Source organism: Parus major, chromosome 3 (assembly GCF_001522545.3).
Source record: "Parus major isolate Abel chromosome 3, Parus_major1.1, whole genome shotgun sequence".
NCBI classification, from domain to species: domain Eukaryota; kingdom Metazoa; phylum Chordata; class Aves; order Passeriformes; family Paridae; genus Parus; species Parus major.
In genome coordinates, this window is record NC_031770.1 from 61236452 (window position 1) to 61255139 (window position 18688).

The 18688-nt window shown below is 40.0% G+C and overlaps 2 protein-coding genes and 1 long non-coding RNA gene across 13 annotated transcripts in view; 1 reads left to right on the forward strand and 2 right to left on the reverse strand.

Annotated features, from left to right (window-relative positions):
* Nucleotides 1-7083: 7083 nt before the first annotated feature.
* HINT3 (histidine triad nucleotide binding protein 3) lies at nucleotides 7084-13668 on the reverse strand. Of its 4 annotated transcripts, XR_004496416.1 has the most exons (7): nucleotides 13504-13668; nucleotides 12997-13114; nucleotides 11671-11740; nucleotides 10765-10891; nucleotides 8349-8804; nucleotides 7603-7663; nucleotides 7084-7492 (listed from the first exon to the last, which is right to left on the reverse strand). XR_004496416.1 is itself a non-coding variant. In XM_015621876.2 (5 exons), exons 1-5 carry the CDS (start codon nucleotides 13639-13641, stop codon nucleotides 8757-8759), a joined length of 501 nt encoding a protein of 166 aa, XP_015477362.1. In that variant the 5' UTR covers nucleotides 13642-13668; the 3' UTR covers nucleotides 7084-8756. The 4 variants fall into 4 exon arrangements, 1 of the variants encoding a protein (XP_015477362.1); XR_004496414.1 differs by having other exon boundaries at nucleotides 7084-7663; XR_004496415.1 differs by having other exon boundaries at nucleotides 7603-8804.
* A 45-nt stretch (nucleotides 13669-13713) lies between these two features.
* On the forward strand, nucleotides 13714-16390 carry LOC107202029. Of its 2 annotated transcripts, none has more exons than XR_004496417.1 (4): nucleotides 13714-13928; nucleotides 14371-14513; nucleotides 14593-14699; nucleotides 14803-16390. It is a non-coding gene; the product is annotated as an uncharacterized LOC107202029 (long non-coding RNA). The 2 variants fall into 2 exon arrangements; XR_004496418.1 differs by having other exon boundaries at nucleotides 14645-14699.
* The window catches only part of NCOA7 (nuclear receptor coactivator 7), an 81314-nt gene continuing 78474 nt past the window's right edge, over nucleotides 15849-18688 (reverse strand). For all 7 annotated transcript variants that reach the window (XM_015622234.2, XM_033512811.1, XM_015622237.3 and 4 more), the window contains one exon: nucleotides 15849-18132. In XM_015622234.2, coding sequence (XP_015477720.1) covers nucleotides 17997-18132 — 136 coding nt within the window. In that variant the 3' untranslated portion in view covers nucleotides 15849-17996. The remainder of the gene's footprint in view (nucleotides 18133-18688) is intronic.

Consider the following 18688-nt stretch of genomic DNA (forward strand, 5'->3'; position numbering starts at 1 on the left):
AGTCTGTCTCACTTTAAATTTCTTAGCTGTATTGCATCCATTTTAGAAACTCCTTAGAAGGGGCTGCTGGTATTATTTTTAAGCTTAATCTCTTTGAAACTGCCTTTTGCTTACTTTATCTGCACTGCTTTACCTTCGGGGCATTGCTGTCTGTTCTCACAAGGTCAATACCTGTTTTTCACTGATACTGTTTCCTACAGAAGACTTTAACAAAAGCCCTGGTTTTTTCTTGCTTTTGATTTGAAGATCCGTGAAAAATCTCTGGCAGTGTCTACAGGTTGCTCTACTTACTTTGAAAGTGAATGTAAGTTACTAAGTAAGATTTACAGAGTATTTGATTCTGACATAAAAACAAAATGCTTTTCAGATGCTGTGTTTGGAAACAGAGCATACATTCCTGTAATGCCACTGAGGAGAATCAAGCAGTTTGTTAGTGTGGATGTGAGGAGTCATCTTAAAAACATTACGTAACCCTTCTAGGAAGGGAGAGGAAGAAAATTTACACTTTTTAGCCTTCAGGGGAATTTTATATACACAAAGTGTAATTACTGAACTTGAAATTTATCCAGGAACCTAGAATTAACCACTTTCCTCTCACAAAAAAAAAATAAAAAATATATATATATATATATAACAATGGTAATATACAACAATCACGAATTTCAATTTGAAAGTGAGAGGCCGTGAATGAAAAGCCATTATTTCAAGTGTGCTGTTGCTTATCATTCCCAATTCCCTTCTCTGGCGATCGTTTTGCCACTCTTCACTCACCTCGTGCACTCTTCTAGACCCAGAGGCAACACAAGCAGTTCTTGACTGACCTGGAGGTTCTGCTGGGGAATTTAAGGAATCCTGTCCCTGCTCATGGGCTCATGTGCAACAGCACCGACATATGTATGTGGGCAAATGCCCATGAAATCCTACTTTTAAAACAACCGTTTCCAAATACAGAAATACCCAATCTGTAATTCAGCTGTTAAACTGTTCAGAATTTGCATTTCTGTCCATTCCCCCGTAGAAAATCCAGCACTAATCCTGTGTTTTAACTTCAAATGCCGGTAAAAATATCAGCTCTACTTATGTGCTACCTGGAAACTCCGGCTTGCATATTTCAACAGGTGAACGATACGAGCCAGCAAAGACGTGGCTATAGCACACTTGTATCTCTGCAGGGATATAGAGGTCTGTCCCTAATTCAGCAGAATAACCACGTCCTGCGCGGACAGTCCATAAGCCAAGCTCGTGGAGTGCCGCAGGCGGTGGGCACCACGCAGAGGTGCCAGCTCTGCCTGCCCGCGGGCTGCAGCCGGCAGACATGGCCGTGCAGCACAGCAGCCTTTTAAGGGAGAACAATCTATTCTGCCTTTGTCTTCCGCACTAAATAGGGTGTTGCAGACAGAGACGCGCTCTCTAACTGGGCTTTTACTTCTCCTTGCAGTGCCTGATGAGGAAAATACCCCTGCTCCCTCCACGTATTGGCGTTTCGGCTGCAGATAATATCTTCTGTGCGCAATAACTTCCACAGTGTGAGGGAGCCTTGTCGGCACGGCGTGAGTGTGTCCACCTTTAATCAGCGTTCCGGCAGGAGAGAGGCTTCCCACCCCTGTGCATGGGTTGGTGTGCCGCTGCTGCCGCTCGGCAATGGTTTGCTCTCTCCGCAGCTCAGCCAGCACTGCATCAGATTGTTTGGGAAGTCTCAGGGGCTGCCGAGTACCTGGATAAAGTTCTTGGGAAGGCGTCATTGCGAGAAGAGTGAGTACTGCCGTGTGTGCTGCACGGGGGCTGCGGGGCTTGCCCGGTAACTGCGGGACCGGTGGAGGGAGCGCCGTGTAACATCGCAAGCATGATTTACTGCCCCGTGTTCCTGAGTTACTTCTGGATTTCACCTGAATCAGTTTTACTTTCTTCGCTGCTGTAGAATTGTGAATGGATTTAAAATCTTCAGATATTTAACCTCTTTTTCAGCAGCCTCGCCTCTCCCCCGGGCAAATCGCTGCCAAAAAACACCAGGCTGATAGGTTGTGTTTCCTTCACAGCTGATAGTGCACGAAGGAACCACAGCTACAGCCAGTCACCGATTCCTTTCCTGCTTGAGTGCCATAAAACATTTTCAGAAATGGAAGGAGATAAAGGCCAGAGTGCTAAAGCTACCAGTGCAGTGGGTGACCTGAGGAAAAGTTGGCAGACCTGGGCAGAGGATCACATTGAGTATCAGAGGAAGAATCCGTTCAGCAGCGACGACAGGCTTGCGTCTAAACCTGCACATTCTCACAGAGGAGACCCTACCTATGGGAGACCCCCTGAAGGGTCTCGGACAGAGCAGAGAGGGAAAGATGCTCACTCACACGTGGGGAAGGAAGTAGAAGAGCTGTGCTTGATCATCAGAAGAACTGGAGAGGTGGGAGAAGATGGACACGTGAGTGTGACATTCGGGCAGCTGTTTGAGACATATGTGACTATTTCCAATAAAGTAGTGGGAATATTGTTAAGAGCCAGAAAACACGGTCTGGTTCATTTTGAAGGTGAAATGCTTTGGCAAGGAAAAGACGATGATGTGGTCATCACCTTACTACAGTAAGGCTTTGTCCTGGAATGAACTTTGCTGCATGGTTCCATTTAGAAAAATGCATCTAGATACCATCTTCACAGGTTTTGGTTACAGAATTTCGGCTCAGCTACCTACTGGGACACAAGCAGGAGAGGAAATGGGTGAGAAGGATAAAGCACGTTTTTGTAAAAACGGTAGAGATTTGGACAGAAATCGCAGATTATGAACTACTCCATCACACTGACTTTGGATATCCTTACCATCTACTACCAAGTATATGAGTGCTCTTCAAATAACTCTGCTGGCCCACTGCTTTTAGGTTACTGAAAGTATAAATTACTAACTTGCTATCCTACAACACTAATTCCTGCAGGTTGTGAAATACTGACTGCATGGGAGAATGGGATTTGTAAAACATGGAATTGAAAACTCTTGTGGGAATTCATGCACTTCTTCAAACAATGAGCCTGGTATATAGCAAAAGTTTAGGTTCAATCTCACATGGTTAAACTGAATAAATGGAAGTTATTTTCATGAAGGAGATGGAAATTCACAAACTTGCAAAAATACCACAGCAAGGATACTTGATGGTTCCTAAATTAGTTGCATCTTGCTTGGATTTTGGACAGTTGCATTAGTTCTGGTATTCAATAGTCTAATCTTACAATTATGTCTTCTCCAAACCTTCTGTGTCTCTTGTTCTTTTTGTTTCCTATCTCACACCATTTTTACCTTTTCTGTTCTTCTAATGCTTGAGAAGAGGTCCACAAAGCTCTGAAGCCTTTTTGGGCGAATTCAGCAATACCCCTTCATAGAAGGTAGAGTACCACTGTGTAAAGATGCAAAAGTCAACAGAAACTCTGTATTGGAGCACCTGCGCTTTCCTAAAGAAATAAAAAGCTTTTCTTTCATCAAAATATAGCAATGTTTTTTACAAGAGGAGGGTAGAGATACTGTAGTGCCACATGCATAAATGAAAGCATAGCAGCACAGTCCCATACCTCATTTACCTGCTTTCAGAGCACAGTTGTGAGCTCTTCAGAAAGAAAAATAAAGGATTGGTACTGTCATAGTGCTATGAAAAATAATCAGGAGCTGTATTTACAATAGTTCCCACCAATAAAGCTATATAATTAGAAATCTAAAGTTCTGGTTTTTAGCAGTGCAAACGGAAGCTTTTGTGTGGTGTTAACTACAATATTTGATGGGTCTTTAAAGTAAGATACTGTCTTGCATCAAAAGCATATTACAATTTAATTTAAATTAGGAACTTTATAAAAGTGATGTGTAATTATATGCTATTTATATAAAAGAACTTCTATTGCAAAAAGCCTAAAAGAATGGGGTTTTGTTTTGATGTTTTCATCCAGTGGGGATTTGCACCAAACTAAGTCTTTGGCTGAGGATTTCATTTTTAGCCTGCCTTCTTTTTCTTTCTGGTGAAAGGACAATGAAAAGAGAGGAAAAAAAAAGGAGTAAATTAATGTGCTGAAATAAGTATATCTGGGGAACAGGGCAGTCAAATGTAGGTAGAGAATGGGTTTTAATCACCACATAATTTTACCACGTTGGAAAAGGGGAAATACATGCTGCACCGGGCAATATTGTGTGCTCCCTTAGGTTTCAAACCTACTGCTTCTTTCTAAATAGACCTACATCTTGCAGCTGAAAAAGAAGACATGTAGTTTTTGATCTCAACATATTTAAAATGCTTTGTTCTTTTTGGAAAAGCATTTCTTGCCAAATGACATGAGCACACCTCACGGTATTTCAGCTCCCGTTAGAGGAAGTCTTTACATGCACTCAGATTTCAAGACAAATTGAGCTTTTTATAGTGCAGATATGGAATGAGTTTTGCTTAATTCTAACAGTTCTGAAATCCACTCAGTTCCACTATGCTGTTAGTTCATAACTTGCAGGAAGCAGCACCAGGTACTTCGAGTGTCACCAGCTGACTAACAGGATGGCACTATCAGGAAAAAAAATACATTGCTGGACACTGTACAAATAATTCATTGCAAGACACACACGTGAGGCAGTATGTAGGCTGAGCACTGTAAGATGCAAGTCCAGCTCACATAAATTTACTGGATTTTAATTAAGGCTGGCTCAAATAGTTAAATATCAGCAATCTAGACTGTCACTGCCATGTAAGTGGTAGATACTTGAGCACATCTACAGACACCAAGTACACCTCCGATCAAAACAGAAGCAGAGAAAACCCTTAATGACATGGTTTTACCTAATTTGTGAGCAACTAAAAAAGCTTGCTCTATTATTATATTGTTAATAGAACCAAGGATTACTATGTAACAAAACTATTATTTATAGAGGGATTTTTTTTTTTAAAATAGTTACAAAGCCATGTTTCCAACCTGCCAGCTTTAGATGAGCATTCTGGAAAGTGTGACTGAAATCTTTCTGTGTGCCCATGGAATGATTATAAACACCGAGCTGCCAAACTGGCTCAGCACACAAGTTGACAAATCCAGTCTTGTGCTTCCAACAATAGCCAGTATTAAAAAAAAAAAAAGACTAAAAGATAAATAATAGAACTGGTCAGCTTGCCCACTGGTACACTCTAGAATAAAAAATTACTCCTGAAGCCTGTATAGTCATGAATGCTCATATCTAATGCACGTGACTCAGTTTAGCTACAAGTTTTAAAAAAATATGCATCATCTGTGATTAGATTAACATCTACAGATGAAAATTTAAACTTTTCAACATGCAACTTTTTTTTTTTAAGCAGGTTCCCATTAGAGTAAACGGAACAGAGCTTATTAAATTATTTTTGCAAAAATTGTAGCATGTGAGGGGTTTCAGTATTGCAGATTATTTGGAGTAGTAAGTAAACCCCAACCTTTTAAAAGGTGTTCTTGCCCTACTAAGCATCTTTCAGCTGTTTAAATCTCTCCTAAATTTCACTTTGTGACAGATTACCTCAGTGGTCTTCCCTCTCCTTCCACTTAAAGCCTGCATCTGTTTTAGAGTGTTTATCATATAGCGATTATCTGTGGTTTGTTTTGTCAAACACTGAAGGCACTGTCACCATTTTAATAAATGTTGCACATTAGTTTGAAATGACAAGAGTTTTTATGCAGCATTTTATTGTTTACAAGTTTCTCAAATTTCAAATACAATTTTCCCTGGTTTGTTCCCGTTCTCCTACTTTTATTTACAACTCACACTTAAAAAGACTTTGGAATAGTCTGAGGAGTTATGACCAATTTAAGCACAATTTCCTCTTATTTTTAACAGTATTTTATGTACACTTGTTTCATCCTTTCAGTATAATTTAAGCATCACTCAGCATAATTTCAGTATTATTCTCTGGGTTCGTGTTAGGTTGGGAGTTTACGTAAAACAATTGAGCAAAACAGTACAAATAAAGCTTTGTCATTCCTAAACATGAGGTCAAAAAAGCAGCTTTTCTCAAGACTGCTAATACTGGATCAAAGAACAGAGCAAGCAGCAGTGGCTAAACAACTTTCCTTTGCTTCTCCAGACTCTTGGAGAGTAAGAGTTTCTGAGTCCATGCTTCTTATCGATCTTTGCTCCTTAGAAAGCTCTGCAGATGATTTCTGAAGTTTTAAAATTACTAAAAGCTTCTATAGAAGACAGTGACAAAGTTAATAGAATCTGCACTCTGTCTCTTCCAGGAGCTAGCCAGTAATTCAGAAACACAATGGAAGTATTAGGTTAGGCTTTTCAGAAAGTATTTCTTCACCTAATTAAAAAAATTATCTGCAGAGTCCAAGAATGCTTGTCAGTGCAGAAGGAAACCAGACCACAGTTCTGTGCTGAAAAACACTAATGAGAGGCTGAGCATTCCTCTCAGTAATTGGTGTGCTTCTGTTTAATGCTTTGCTATTTCAGCTGTTCTGAGGCCTGTCTGTTGCTATCAGGGAACACAGGTTTTCCCCATCTTTTTCATCAGCAAAACACTGGAAGTGACATTATACCCAGATTTTTACCTTTCCAGTCTTGTCATTAGTGGGGCCCTTCTACAAAGATATAAAAGTTGGCCTTTGTGCTTTCATATACATTTGGCAACATACAGAGTCTAGCTGGGATGGAGGTAACTTCCCTCAGAGCATCCCAGGTTTTGGGTGTGACTGGAAGTGTCCCAGCAGTTCTGGTGATTGCTGAGCAGTGTGTGTACAATGTCAGGGCCTTCTTTCTCCTGCTCTGCCCTCCCAGTGGGCAAAAAGCTTGGAGAGAGCACAACCTGCACACCTGACACAGACTGGCCAGCAGGTATATTGCACTACATAGAATATCTGGAATAAAAGCTGAAGAGAGGGCTTTCTTTTTGGAGGGAGGGGTGGGGGGCCATGGCTACTGGCATGACTGTGGGAGGTCTTGAATGATTACCTTTATTTTCTTCTTCCTCTTTCCTTCACATATTAAACTATCTTTATCTCAATCCATGAGTTTTTTCATTTTGTTCTGGGTTCATAACCCACTGGGTTAAGGGATGAAGAGTGAGCAAACAGCTATCTAGGGTCAACCCTCACAGTGAACTATTCCACTGCACTGGAAAATCATCCCAAGATTAGCATTTATTAATCCTTTTTGGCAACAGGTCATGTTGATATTTTAAATATTACATTACATATTTAGTACAGTTACATAAGTTAATTACAGATCAGAAAACACACACAGTATTAACTCTTGAAAATCCTTAATATTCAGGTATTTCACTAAGTTAGGAGTCAGCTCAGACTTTTTCATCTATTGCACAGTCAAAGTTCAGTGGCTTTAAGTCACACTTTTCCAACCAAATGTAAAAAATTTAAACCCTAAAGGGCTGCAAATGACATGCAGTGCCCAATAAAAAGAATGACAAGACATTAGGAAGAACGTCTTACAGACAGAGAGGTGTAAACTCTGCCAGGTAGAAAATGCAGCTCTTCAGAAGGGTGTGGACTCTCCCAAGTACTGTAAAAATATTACAACACATTGTATCACTAAGGCAACAGGTGCTGGATCCACGGAACACACAGAATATTATGTTCAGGGAAGCTTGCAGGTGCAACAGATGTTCTCACCTCAGCTGCATCTGAATGCATCAGGCGAGGGCACTTGGTTAGATCGGCACCAGGACAAGCTCTGTGAACAAAGAAAATCCACTCCATGTGTTCTGGAGTTTTAGCTTGCCAAACAGTCTGCCTTATTATGGTACTGAAAAACAAGTGCTAGCATTCCTGATTAGAGTCATGCAGCAAAGGCAACTGTTCAGCAGGTTCCTTAAGCAACTTGGCATATTCCAATTTTGGGCTGAGTCCCTGCTGTCCCAAAGTCAAATCACATTGCTCTTATGTAAGAGCCACAAACCACACACATACACACACACACACTGCATTTCAGACCAGCTTCTCCTATGACTTCATTTAGAATCCAAATTTGGCCAAGGCATTAATAATCTGCAAGGGACTTCCAGTAAGAATAAGATCAGGAAATCTGGACTTTTCTATCTAGTGCCACGCAGAAGAGCAGTATATTAAATCTGTTCTTCTGAACTCTTCACATTCTTGGTAAACATACAGTAACTAATTTCAAACATTATGCACATAAGAGGGGAAAAAATATCTTTAGGTCTATTTACAAATAAACTATATTCTAGTTATACAGCATTATCACATTTTGGGCACATGCACTGTGCTGCAAACAAGTCAGGTAACATTGAAGTGGTTTAGCACCAGAAAGTCAGTACTTTCAGCAATGTACCTACTTATCACTAGGCATAGTAACACATCACACAAATGCAGGTGGGAACAAATGTTTGAAATGTTACCTGCAATCCCAGAACAATGCATCTTGAAAATGAAAGCTTGATTCCGCAACAAATACTCCCTTCTGGTACCATTCACATGCTGTTAGTTGTAACTAGTTCCCGTGGTTGCAATACATTCTGCTCCTACACTGCCTTTTAGTAGGAAGACTTCTCTGCCTGTGTGCATGTGTGTGTGTTTTATGTATCTATACAAATATAAAATTACAACTAAAATATATCACGCTATTGCCAAGGAAGTATATGGACTGACATATCCAAATGGAAGAATGAAGTTAGCAGCTACAAATTCTGTATGTATTTCCTCATAAGGAACTAAAGCTTTTTTTATCCTGGGATATTATTGGCATCATCAAACTGTGCAACCTTAAATCAGAGCTCAAAGACCAAACTGGCTGATAACACAAGCTTTCAGCTGGCAGCATTTTCAGTTTGCAGTCTCTCGATCAGTTGTTCAGCCTATGAAAGAGAGAAAGCAATACATTAATTATACCATGGACCTTTGGTTTACCAAAAATTCCATTTTAAAAATAGTGACATTAACAGAGCATTTGCCTTCCACTTTTACAGATAAAGTGTACAGGAGAAGCAGAATACAACAATTCCTTTCAACAGCCAACTCAGAGTTTCCACCAAACACTCATGAGGTGATCAAAGAGGAAACAACCTATGGAGGCCAGGTTTGAGCACATGCACAGCAGATCTGTTAAAGCACCATGATTTCAGAGACCTCAGAAGACAACAGTGCTTGGAACATCCAAGTGGTAAGGCCTGGGATTCTCTGTGAGTCGCTCCAGAACAGCATGTTGCAACCTCTCATCACCCACCCAGCTGTGCCACCAGCCACGAATGCTGCTGAGGGATGGAGGACATTCATGTGTGTGGCTCCTGTCATGAGCTACTACCTTGTTCTTTGGTCACATCACTGCACCAACACATACTTTTGTCATCATACATGACTATTTATGCATCATGGGCGGAACTGGGACAGCTGTATTTTGTACATGTAACAGCACCAGCTCACAGAGCCCTCAGGAAAGCTCAGGGCAGGTGGAAGTCTGCCAACAAGCAGGACAGATTGGGCACATGGAGGCTAACAGGGGCAGGGCACATCTGAAACAGATCAGTTTACTGTCAGCCTCTGATTTTTTCTTTGCCATGCTTTTGAATTCATCTTTTAATTTGATCTAGTGCTTGATGCTTTATTAAGATCTCCAAAGGAACTACAGTAAAAGCTGAAAAGTTCAAGTTTGGCATATTTTAAATGCAGATGGTAAAAATGCAATCAGCTACTTCAGGGAGGAGCCACTCAAGAGGACTTCAGTAATTACTGCAGTTTATTTACAAATAAATCTACATAAAGCATGCAGCAACTGAAAATTATATTATCTGAATCCTGTTTTGCATTCTTAAACAGGTACCACATACAAGACATTATAATTAAAAAAAAAAAAAAAGAAAATAAAACCACCACCAACCCAAGAACATTTTCCAACCTGACAGCAGGGCAAGATACTAAAGTGCATCCATTCTTGATAAGCAGACTTAGTACACATCTGCCTGAACTGGCAAGATATCAAGCATATGTATTTGAAGGACAAATATTGGTAAGATGCTCAATAACACAGCAGACACATCTGCTTTATTTGAGCTAGGAGTGAACTTCTGCAAGGTGCCACACTGTGAAGAAGCCATGTTTCTTCTCTTCAAGTAAGAAGCTGTCTATATTCTTTAGATGAGAAAATTCTTTTTTTATTATTCTTATTTCAGCAACCTTGATCTGGGGATGTGCAATGATACCAGGATACTGCAGCTGCCCTGCAAGGACAGGTGCTTTGCTGAATCAAAGCAGTGAGAGTGAGGTTTAGATCTCTAGAGAGAGATTTTCAAAGTGCTTTAGTCAGTGTCAGTTCAGTCTCATTGCTAATCTCTACTGACATAAATCAGTACAAACAATCCTTTTGTAAAGCAGGCACTAGGTTTAGTCTAAACATGACAAGATGAGAAAAAACACATGAAGTGATAAATGCAGTCTTTGGGTGGATGTGTTTTCACATACATGGGATTAACCAGGTTATGTGCAGAACAGTCCATCTCGTTTGAATATAGCCTTTTCTATTAAACCCCAAATATTTGCAAATCATCCACAGCAGCACATCACAGAGCCTGAGCTTCAGCTAAGATCCAGAAGTACTGTTTAGTACAATAGTGCTGTTAGTTATTAGCACTCCACTCCCCTTAATAAGCATAAACATTAAGGTTGTTACCTTTACTTTTATACAAAATATACATAACTGAGAAGTAACAACAAAAATAATTAGTCAAAAAATTTTTGGACACAGCTAAAAGGTTAGAAAGACATGGCATTTTCAGCTCACAATTGAAAACCTATAGCAAAGCTCATCTGCATTACACTTACCGTGATGAACCAGTAGGAATTGATTCTGTAGTAGAGCCTGGATAAGAACCCCATCTGACTGGCTGGGGCCAGGACGTGAAGATGCAAGTGGGCTATTGAGCAGAATGGAGGCCAGTGAAAACCCATTCTTCAGAAGAGGAAAAGAAGTACAAGATAGTAGTTAATTCAGGAAGAGGTGGAACATCACAGGTTATTTATTTAACATGATCCACAGGGCTAACAACTCACCACATTTTTGTTGTACACAGAAGCAAGAACAAAAACATGCCCTTTCTTTATACCACAAAAAGCTCTTCAAAAGTTCATAAATCTCCTCCATCACATCTCTGTATTTAAGACACATTTTTAAAAGAAGGAGTTAAAAGAAAAAAGTGTTTTAAAGGTATCCTATCTAGTTTTCAGCTGGAAAGCCAACTATCAATGAAGAGCTGGCTCCCTATTTCTATTCATGCTTAAATTATGTTACAGTTTGTTTCAGCTATCAAGGGCATTAAACTGGTGTGTCCAGCACCAAAATCCAATGAATTCTGGTATGACTGAAACACAGTGTAGTGCCCTGCTTCAACAGGCCAAAGTTTACCTCTCTTCTGGCATCTAGGATTTAGAGAATATTTGCAGTACATAATGACACAATCTCTTCTAGGTTGTTTGAAGTGCCCTCCCTACTCCAAGATGTGTTCAAGAAAGAATCTCAGAGGTGGAACCCAATTTGTGCCAGAACTCCATCAGAAAAAAAAAGTTTATATTCAATGCCAGCAGATTTTAATTGACAATTCATGCAATAAGTGAAATGTAGATCTGATTTCTTCCATAAATCACAGTGCAGGTTCTGCCACCATATCTAAAGTAACATTCTGAAAAATACAAAACACACTCAATAGAAAGAGGAAGGTTTCTATTACGTACCTTACATCATTCAAGTCATTAAAATTATTCTTCTGGAGAACAGCTTTTCCAACTTCCATCATTCTCTTCACTATTAAAACACCAATAAATTTTATTTTAAAAAGGTATTCTTCAGAATATTAACAGACTAATCTACATTCAGGTCACAGACATGGGTTTTTCAAAATATAAACACTGTAACTACTCCTAGTCAAACAAAAGACAATCAAGAGAGTGTGTGCAATGATTTACTTGAAAATTGCCACTGATACCAACTTCCACACCTGCAATGTTTTCCAGTGTGATATTATTACAAGAACTTTGGCCAAAGCAATGCTATCACCACACCCTTATTAAAAAACTCAACAAGTACTGATTGGCCAGAATGATGACTTTACACTAATTCCAGTGTTATATCTCTACACAGCTACAGGACTTTGATCTCCAAGTCCTGTGAAGCCTGGAGATCATTTCAGAGATGGTACATAAATTTAAATTAAAATAACATTGTCAGTCTTTGTTATTACTAGCACACAGTTTCATTATCACTGAACAATACAGTAACCCCAATACAAAAACTCAATGCAGAAGTCAGAGGAATTGCCTTGAAGCCAAACACATACAGAAGTTTTTGGTTTTTTTTTTCTGGAGAAAACCACCCTATATTTACAAGAGAAATAAATTGATGCGAGATTTGTAAAATGCAACTCTTTTCTTGCATCACCTATAAATTTCCCTAAGGTAGAATTAATGCATGGCTTCAGTTTCTTCTGTTACTCAATACACTTAGCTAGCCCTGTCTTGTGAAACAAATTCCAGGGCAGATTTTTTTAAGGGAAAAAACCCCCAAAATAAGCCTAGCAACAATAAATAATGGCTTCAACACTGCAATATTACTTCTTCAGAATTTTTTTAAGTTAATTGAAACATCATTTCTCTTTTTCATCTGTCCCTCCCTTTTTTCCTGACAAATAATGCAGCACTCATCTGAAAGTACACTTTATAAAAGTCTTCTGTAAGCTTTTAGAACTGCATCTGCATATCTAAGAAAATGCAATGAAGCAGCACATAAATGCTTTAAAAATAAAGCTGTACTTCCAGCAAAGTGCAGAGGCATCTATACTCCATGCAAACTTCAATGTTTTTCCAGAACTGCACAAAAAAATAGTGCCATTCTAGATCAGCACACAGAAGTTCCCAGAAAGAGTGAGTCCCTATCTGCACTCACTACCAGCTATTTCCATGTCTACAAATGGTGTCCAAAGTTGTAATTTACTTGACAGCCCCCTATTTCAGGCAGGGAAAAAACGATTTTCCATTAGGTTAAGCACACACTTGCAGCCTTACCTAGAGGTATGTGCTCTGACTTCAGTGTTTTGCAGTTTCCCATGTGCTTCACGGGCACCACCAGGTAGTGGTGGGGGGCGCCAGGTTTTATATCTCTAAAGCAAGCAAGGTCTTCATCCTAAAAAAGGATGCAAACGTTTTAAAATTGATTAGGATGAGGACACTGGCACAGAGAAGGTAATAATGTCCATATTCCCCATATCGATGCGATACCAAAAGTCATAGCTGACGCGACTAGCATCAAAAGCTGAGGGTTTTTTGGAGGCAGCCTCCAAGCACGGTGCGCGTCCGCTGCTGACCTTCCGCAGTCAGGATTCCTCGGAGCCAGCTCTGAGGCTTCCGGCTGCTGTGCCAGCACTTAGGAAAGGCACGGTGCTTTCCCTCCGAGCGATGTTCGCCCGCTCCGTCCATGCAGGAGCTGGGGGCCCTCAGAGCCGCCGCGCCCCCGCCCAGCCTGGGGCCCTCCCGTGAGGGAGCGGGGAAGGAGGGCGGGCGCCCCTCACCCACCTCGCAGGGGAGCAGCGCCGTGCCCGGCTCCTCCCGGCGGGCGATCCTGCAGAACACGCACTTCCCGTCGTAGCCGCCATTCCCGGCTTCGCTCCCCTCAGCGGCGGCAGCAGCACCCGCGGCCTCAGGCCCGGCCATGGCCCCGCTCCCACTGCCGCTACCGGCGCCCCGCCCGCCGAGGGAGGAGCGCCCGGCCCCGGGAGCCGCCGCTGGCACCGCCCGGCTCCTCCCGCCTGGCACATGCGGAGCGGAAGCGGCGCTCAAAGTTTTCACCAAAATAAAAAATAATAATAATAATAAAAAAAAATTAGGGGCATAAAACCATGTGAACGCGTTCTGAGTTCATTAAAAGTCGAATTGCCGCGGGGAAAAACAAACAAACCAACAACAAAATACCCTGCGCAGTAAAGAGGGCTGACAGAAGGGTAAGTGCATATGATCTTTCTCGTTTTTCATCAGAAGGTTATGTCCAGCAATTCATTGATCAACACAAACCAAGAAAAGCCTTCGAGAAATTGAAACATTTTGCCCTTAGTTCAAGTTACTTAATTCAAGTTACTTGGATATTTTTATGTGCACAAAACACCATTTCAGCACTGTTGCAGTTTGTTCAGGGTCGCTAATATAATTCCAGATATTTTTCCAATCAAGTCTACATTTTCTCTTCTACACTCCCAGCAGTGAGGGCTAAAATATGATGTTTGTTCTAACTGCATAAGCTGACAGCCTTGAAATTGTTGACTGCTCATGACAGATATGCTAATTCACAGCCTAAGTAAGATATTTCATAAAATCACACAATGGTTTGGGTTGGAAGGGACCTTAAAGACCATCTTGTTCTGACAAAACCCCTCCTGCCACGGGCAGGGGCACCTTTCTCTACACCAGGCTGCTCAAGGCTTCATCCAGCACTCCTGGAATGGGGGGGCATCCACAACTTTGGGCAATCCATTCCAGTGCCTCACCACCCTCCTCCTATCAACTACTTCTGAAGCTAATAGAGGGTATTGGTAAGTGGTAGTTAGCCTTCAAGTTCTAAAAATGTTCTCTTAATAGTTTGTCTTTAAAATCGTTTGCCCTGTTCATTAGACTAGAGCTACAGAATCACTGACCCTCCAACTTAAATGTGCTCTTCGTGCAGCTCAAAAGGCACAAACTACTTGTCCCACAGATTACAGACTACAGTGTTTTAAAAGGTAATGAGACGAAAAATTTAGACAGTGATTTTCAGAAATGGTTTGGTTTTTTTGTTGTTTTTTTTTTTTTTTTTTTTTAAGCAAGCTGTATCTGTACAAACAGGACATGGTTGGCTATTCTACCTGAAGCAACTCACTTGCCAGATGTGCCAACCTGCAGAATGCTGGGCAGCCCCCTTGCAATGACCTAACCTGCTCCTTTTCTCTGCTACAAACAGGCAAATCAAATCTTTAGAGTTTATACGTAATAAATCTTTAGAGTTCTAAACATAACTGGACTTTCCATTGCTCTAAAGCCAGCCTTTGTGCAAAACATCCAACACAAAACCTGCACTTAAACCACCACCAAATAAAACATCTGCAATTACCTGGCTACTGACAAGCCTGATTTGTGTGTATTTGAACAGTCCTGAATCAAAAATCTGTGTCCAAGTACCACTGAAGGGACACATATTTGATGTTGCAAGAACAAGATCTTGTTCTCCCCGAGAGAAAAATTACTAGTGACCATAATTTTCCAGTTTCTTTAGAAAAGCTGTTGCTGCCATTTCACTCAGAGCACGGCTCACGCATAATGCACTTGTTCAATTCCACATGTAATTGTAGCTTCTTTTGTTTCAATACCACTGATGTATACAATGAAAGCCAAAAAAACCCAAGAACCAGGTAGTTTTAAGACATCTTTGCTTTGCTTAGCTGGACATAAAAATACACATGAACACTTCGGAAATACGAAAAGGGTGCATACAAAAATGATGCATATGGACTTTTGACTTCTGGGAAGAGGTTGGTCAAAAAAGATAAGGGGATACATGTCATTCACTGCAGCTGAGAGTAGCAGCAAGAACTACCAGGTAAACTGCTAGCTCTTTCCTGGCATTTCTTAGCCCTTTGTGACAGTTCATCTCAGAGTGAATTCAAAACACAGCTCTCTTTGAGGACATACCATACTAAACACAAAAAAACCCCAAACCCAACCCCAGCAAAATTTCCAGCCTCCTTATCTCTGTTTATAAAATACAGTATTGCTGATATTCTTGTTTTATGAGGTGGCACAGGTATAAGGCATAACCTGTAACTTAAGATGCATCCTTTCATCTTTAAAATGTTCTAAAGTTTGTGAATAAAGGAGAAGGCATTTGTAACAAGTTTCTGAATGCATAAATTCCTTTATTGAAAATATTGTGATAGCACTGCATTACATATATTCAATATTCATAGTTTTAAGGGTCACAGAATTTTGATTGAACAACACTGTTTTGAATATAGACCACAGCGTTTAGATATGCTTTGACAAGGATAATATAATGAAGTAAGTTGTAGGTAGCAAGAGTGAAATGTATGCAAAATGTTGAACTTGGTTTCATTTTGTTTGTTGTGGGGATTTTTTGTTGTGTGTTTGGTTGGGTTTTTTAACTATTAAGTGGTCTTCTGCCACCATTTAAAAGAGAAAAGAGTGTTAAATATTCTGGGTTTCTTCAAAGCATTATGCTGTCAACAACTTTCAAAATATTTTAAAGCACTACCAATACAAACTTTATTTATGGCTATAGTAGACCACAAAGAAAGGAAGTGTGAAAAGCTCATGTGCAGCGTGTTACAGGCTGTGTATAGCATTGTTTTTTTTAGACTGTGCAACTTCTGTGCAGGATTAAGATTTAGAAATGCTTTTGAAAGAAAAGCAATTGGCTTTTTTTCTTTTATTACTTAATCTATTCAAAAAGGACTGAGCAGTAAGTAAATTGAGTTGTATTACTCAGTTAATAATATTCCAACATTAGATTGTACTGTTTTAATGCACACTACTTTCTCTAAAACCTGCCTTTCTCAGGACAATGAAACATTCAAGTCTGAGGCCAGGACAGCATCCTAGTATTAGTTAAGCTTGGATTGTGTAAACCAAACCACAGCTTAATGGTAAAGCAGAATTCCTTAGCAAACAGTGAAGATTGCCAGTTCTCTCTCACACTCTCCCCATTTACCAAATGTTTTATAATTTTGTAATATATTTTATTAGTAAAATAAATTTTACAAATTTTGTTATATAGAGTATTTTCAGCTTTGACAGGGGGAGGGGAAAATATCTGATAATTTCATTAAAAAGAAACAAGAATATTTAGTTGCCTGTCAAATCCTAAACCAGACTGCTGCTTCAAATATTTTTTTTTTTAAAAGGAAATGATATATTTAATTATTAGGAAAACAAGTTTTACACTAATGTGCCTGTTAGGACACAATTGTATTTTCTCCTTAACAAATTCTCCAATTTGTAGAGAAATGCTCATAAAAACACAGTGGGTGGCTTATTTTGAATCATTTGGTGGTGATACAGAAAACCAGTTCTCTTAGAAATGTCCTTCATGAGCAGTCAAATGCAGGTGCTCAGAGCATGCTATCCCAATCCTGTGGACTGCAGCAGAACTGATAAAGTCTACAGCAGGGGGCAGTTGCTCAATGTCTCCACAAATTGCCAAAATAGTAATATATTAACAGGAATGTGACAGCAGAGTTAAGAAGAAGCACTATCCACCTTCTCTCTCATTTCAGGAAAAGAAAATGAAACAGAATTATGCACTCAAGTGTTTCTGCAAGGAAAACAAACCCTCTAATTAGGGCATAATGAAAACCAAATCTCATTTACAAAATAAAAATATAAAAATTAACTTCAGAAATCAAATAAATTGATTCAGAATAAATGCCAATGCATAAGAAACCTACCTCAACAGTGATTATCAAAATGAGATTTGAAACATTAAACAAAAAAACTCATAGCTAATACATTTACAAAAAAAATCTACTATACAGTAACAATAAATAAAATAATTTTAAAAACATGTTCCCTTAAGTGCTGTGTACACCTATTTCTGATTCTTTTCCATGGCAAACAGTATGCTGTAGATTTTGGTAAAGTAACCTTTTATTTTTGGTCAGCGTTTGCATGTTGAACATAAATACACATGGAATGTACAAGACAGTTATAGTTCTTCCACAGGATCTTTTTCACAGTTACATAAAAAGTTTTCAACTTATACATCATGAACATTTTCATAAGCATTGTATCTTCAATGGAAGAGTGCTGAAGAGGAAGTAAAAAACACTTCAGAGTAATCTCTTACTGTTCTGTCTCTTACTGCCTCTCAAAACCAATTCTTTTATTCTTGGGTTGTTTGGTTGGTTTTTTTGCGTAGTCATGCTCCTGTACAAACTCGAGGAAAAAGCGTGTAACATTGTGAGGCAGCCTGCACCTTCTGGATAGCTTAGTGCCTAATGGATCCAGTCCTTAAGGCAGTCAGTGTTTCACTCAAATGTCCATACTTCTACATCTTGTATTATGAAATCTTCTTTCTTAGTTAAGATGTCATTATTGAAGGTGCTGCAGGAGTTGCTTCGCCCATGATACAAATCTGCATCTAACCATAAACCAAACCGGCCACTAGAAAGGAAATACACGACAGATTTAGTATTAGATGGAACAGTAAAAGCACTGAAAGCTGTCTAAACAATCAAAGAAGTGATACAGAGGAAGCTAGGTGACCCTGAAGCCAAATGTGAAGAGCTCAGTCCTGGCAAAGCACTTGCCAAGAAGCTCGTGGAGCAGTCCCCTTGCTTTGTTTGCACCAGTGAGCAGGGCAGCGTGTAGGACCCTGCGAGGGCCCACAGCCATGGGCCACCCAGCTGTTAACACTGCCAGCTGTGGCTACAACAGGGCACAGACCTTGGGGTCCCTTCCCTGGCTGTCTGGATGTGGACAGAGCACCTTCTGCTTATCCACTCCTGATGCAAACCATGCCCCGCTGCCCCATGGTGCAACCTCCAAGTAATCTTCAGTTAGTTGTACAGCCGTAGCCCTTGATTTTGTACCTACTGACCTTTGAAACTTGTGACCTGATTATGCCCTGTATGCATCCTTGCTTTGTGCATCAATAGAATAAGGACCACACATGATAAACCCTAGAAACTGATGGCAAAATTGCCATTAGGGATTATCT

Coding starts and splice junctions, on each gene's coding strand:
- HINT3 (XM_015621876.2), bottom strand. CDS start 13,641: ATGGCCGGGCCTGAGGCCGCGGGTGCTGCTGCCGCCGCTGAGGGGAGC. Junction 13,115..13,503: donor CGGCGCTGCTCCCCTGCGAG/GTGGGTGAGGGG, acceptor ATCCTTTTTTAG/GATGAAGACCTTGCTTGCTT. Junction 11,741..12,996: donor GTCAGAGCACATACCTCTAG/GTAAGGCTGCAA, acceptor GTGTTTTAATAG/TGAAGAGAATGATGGAAGTT.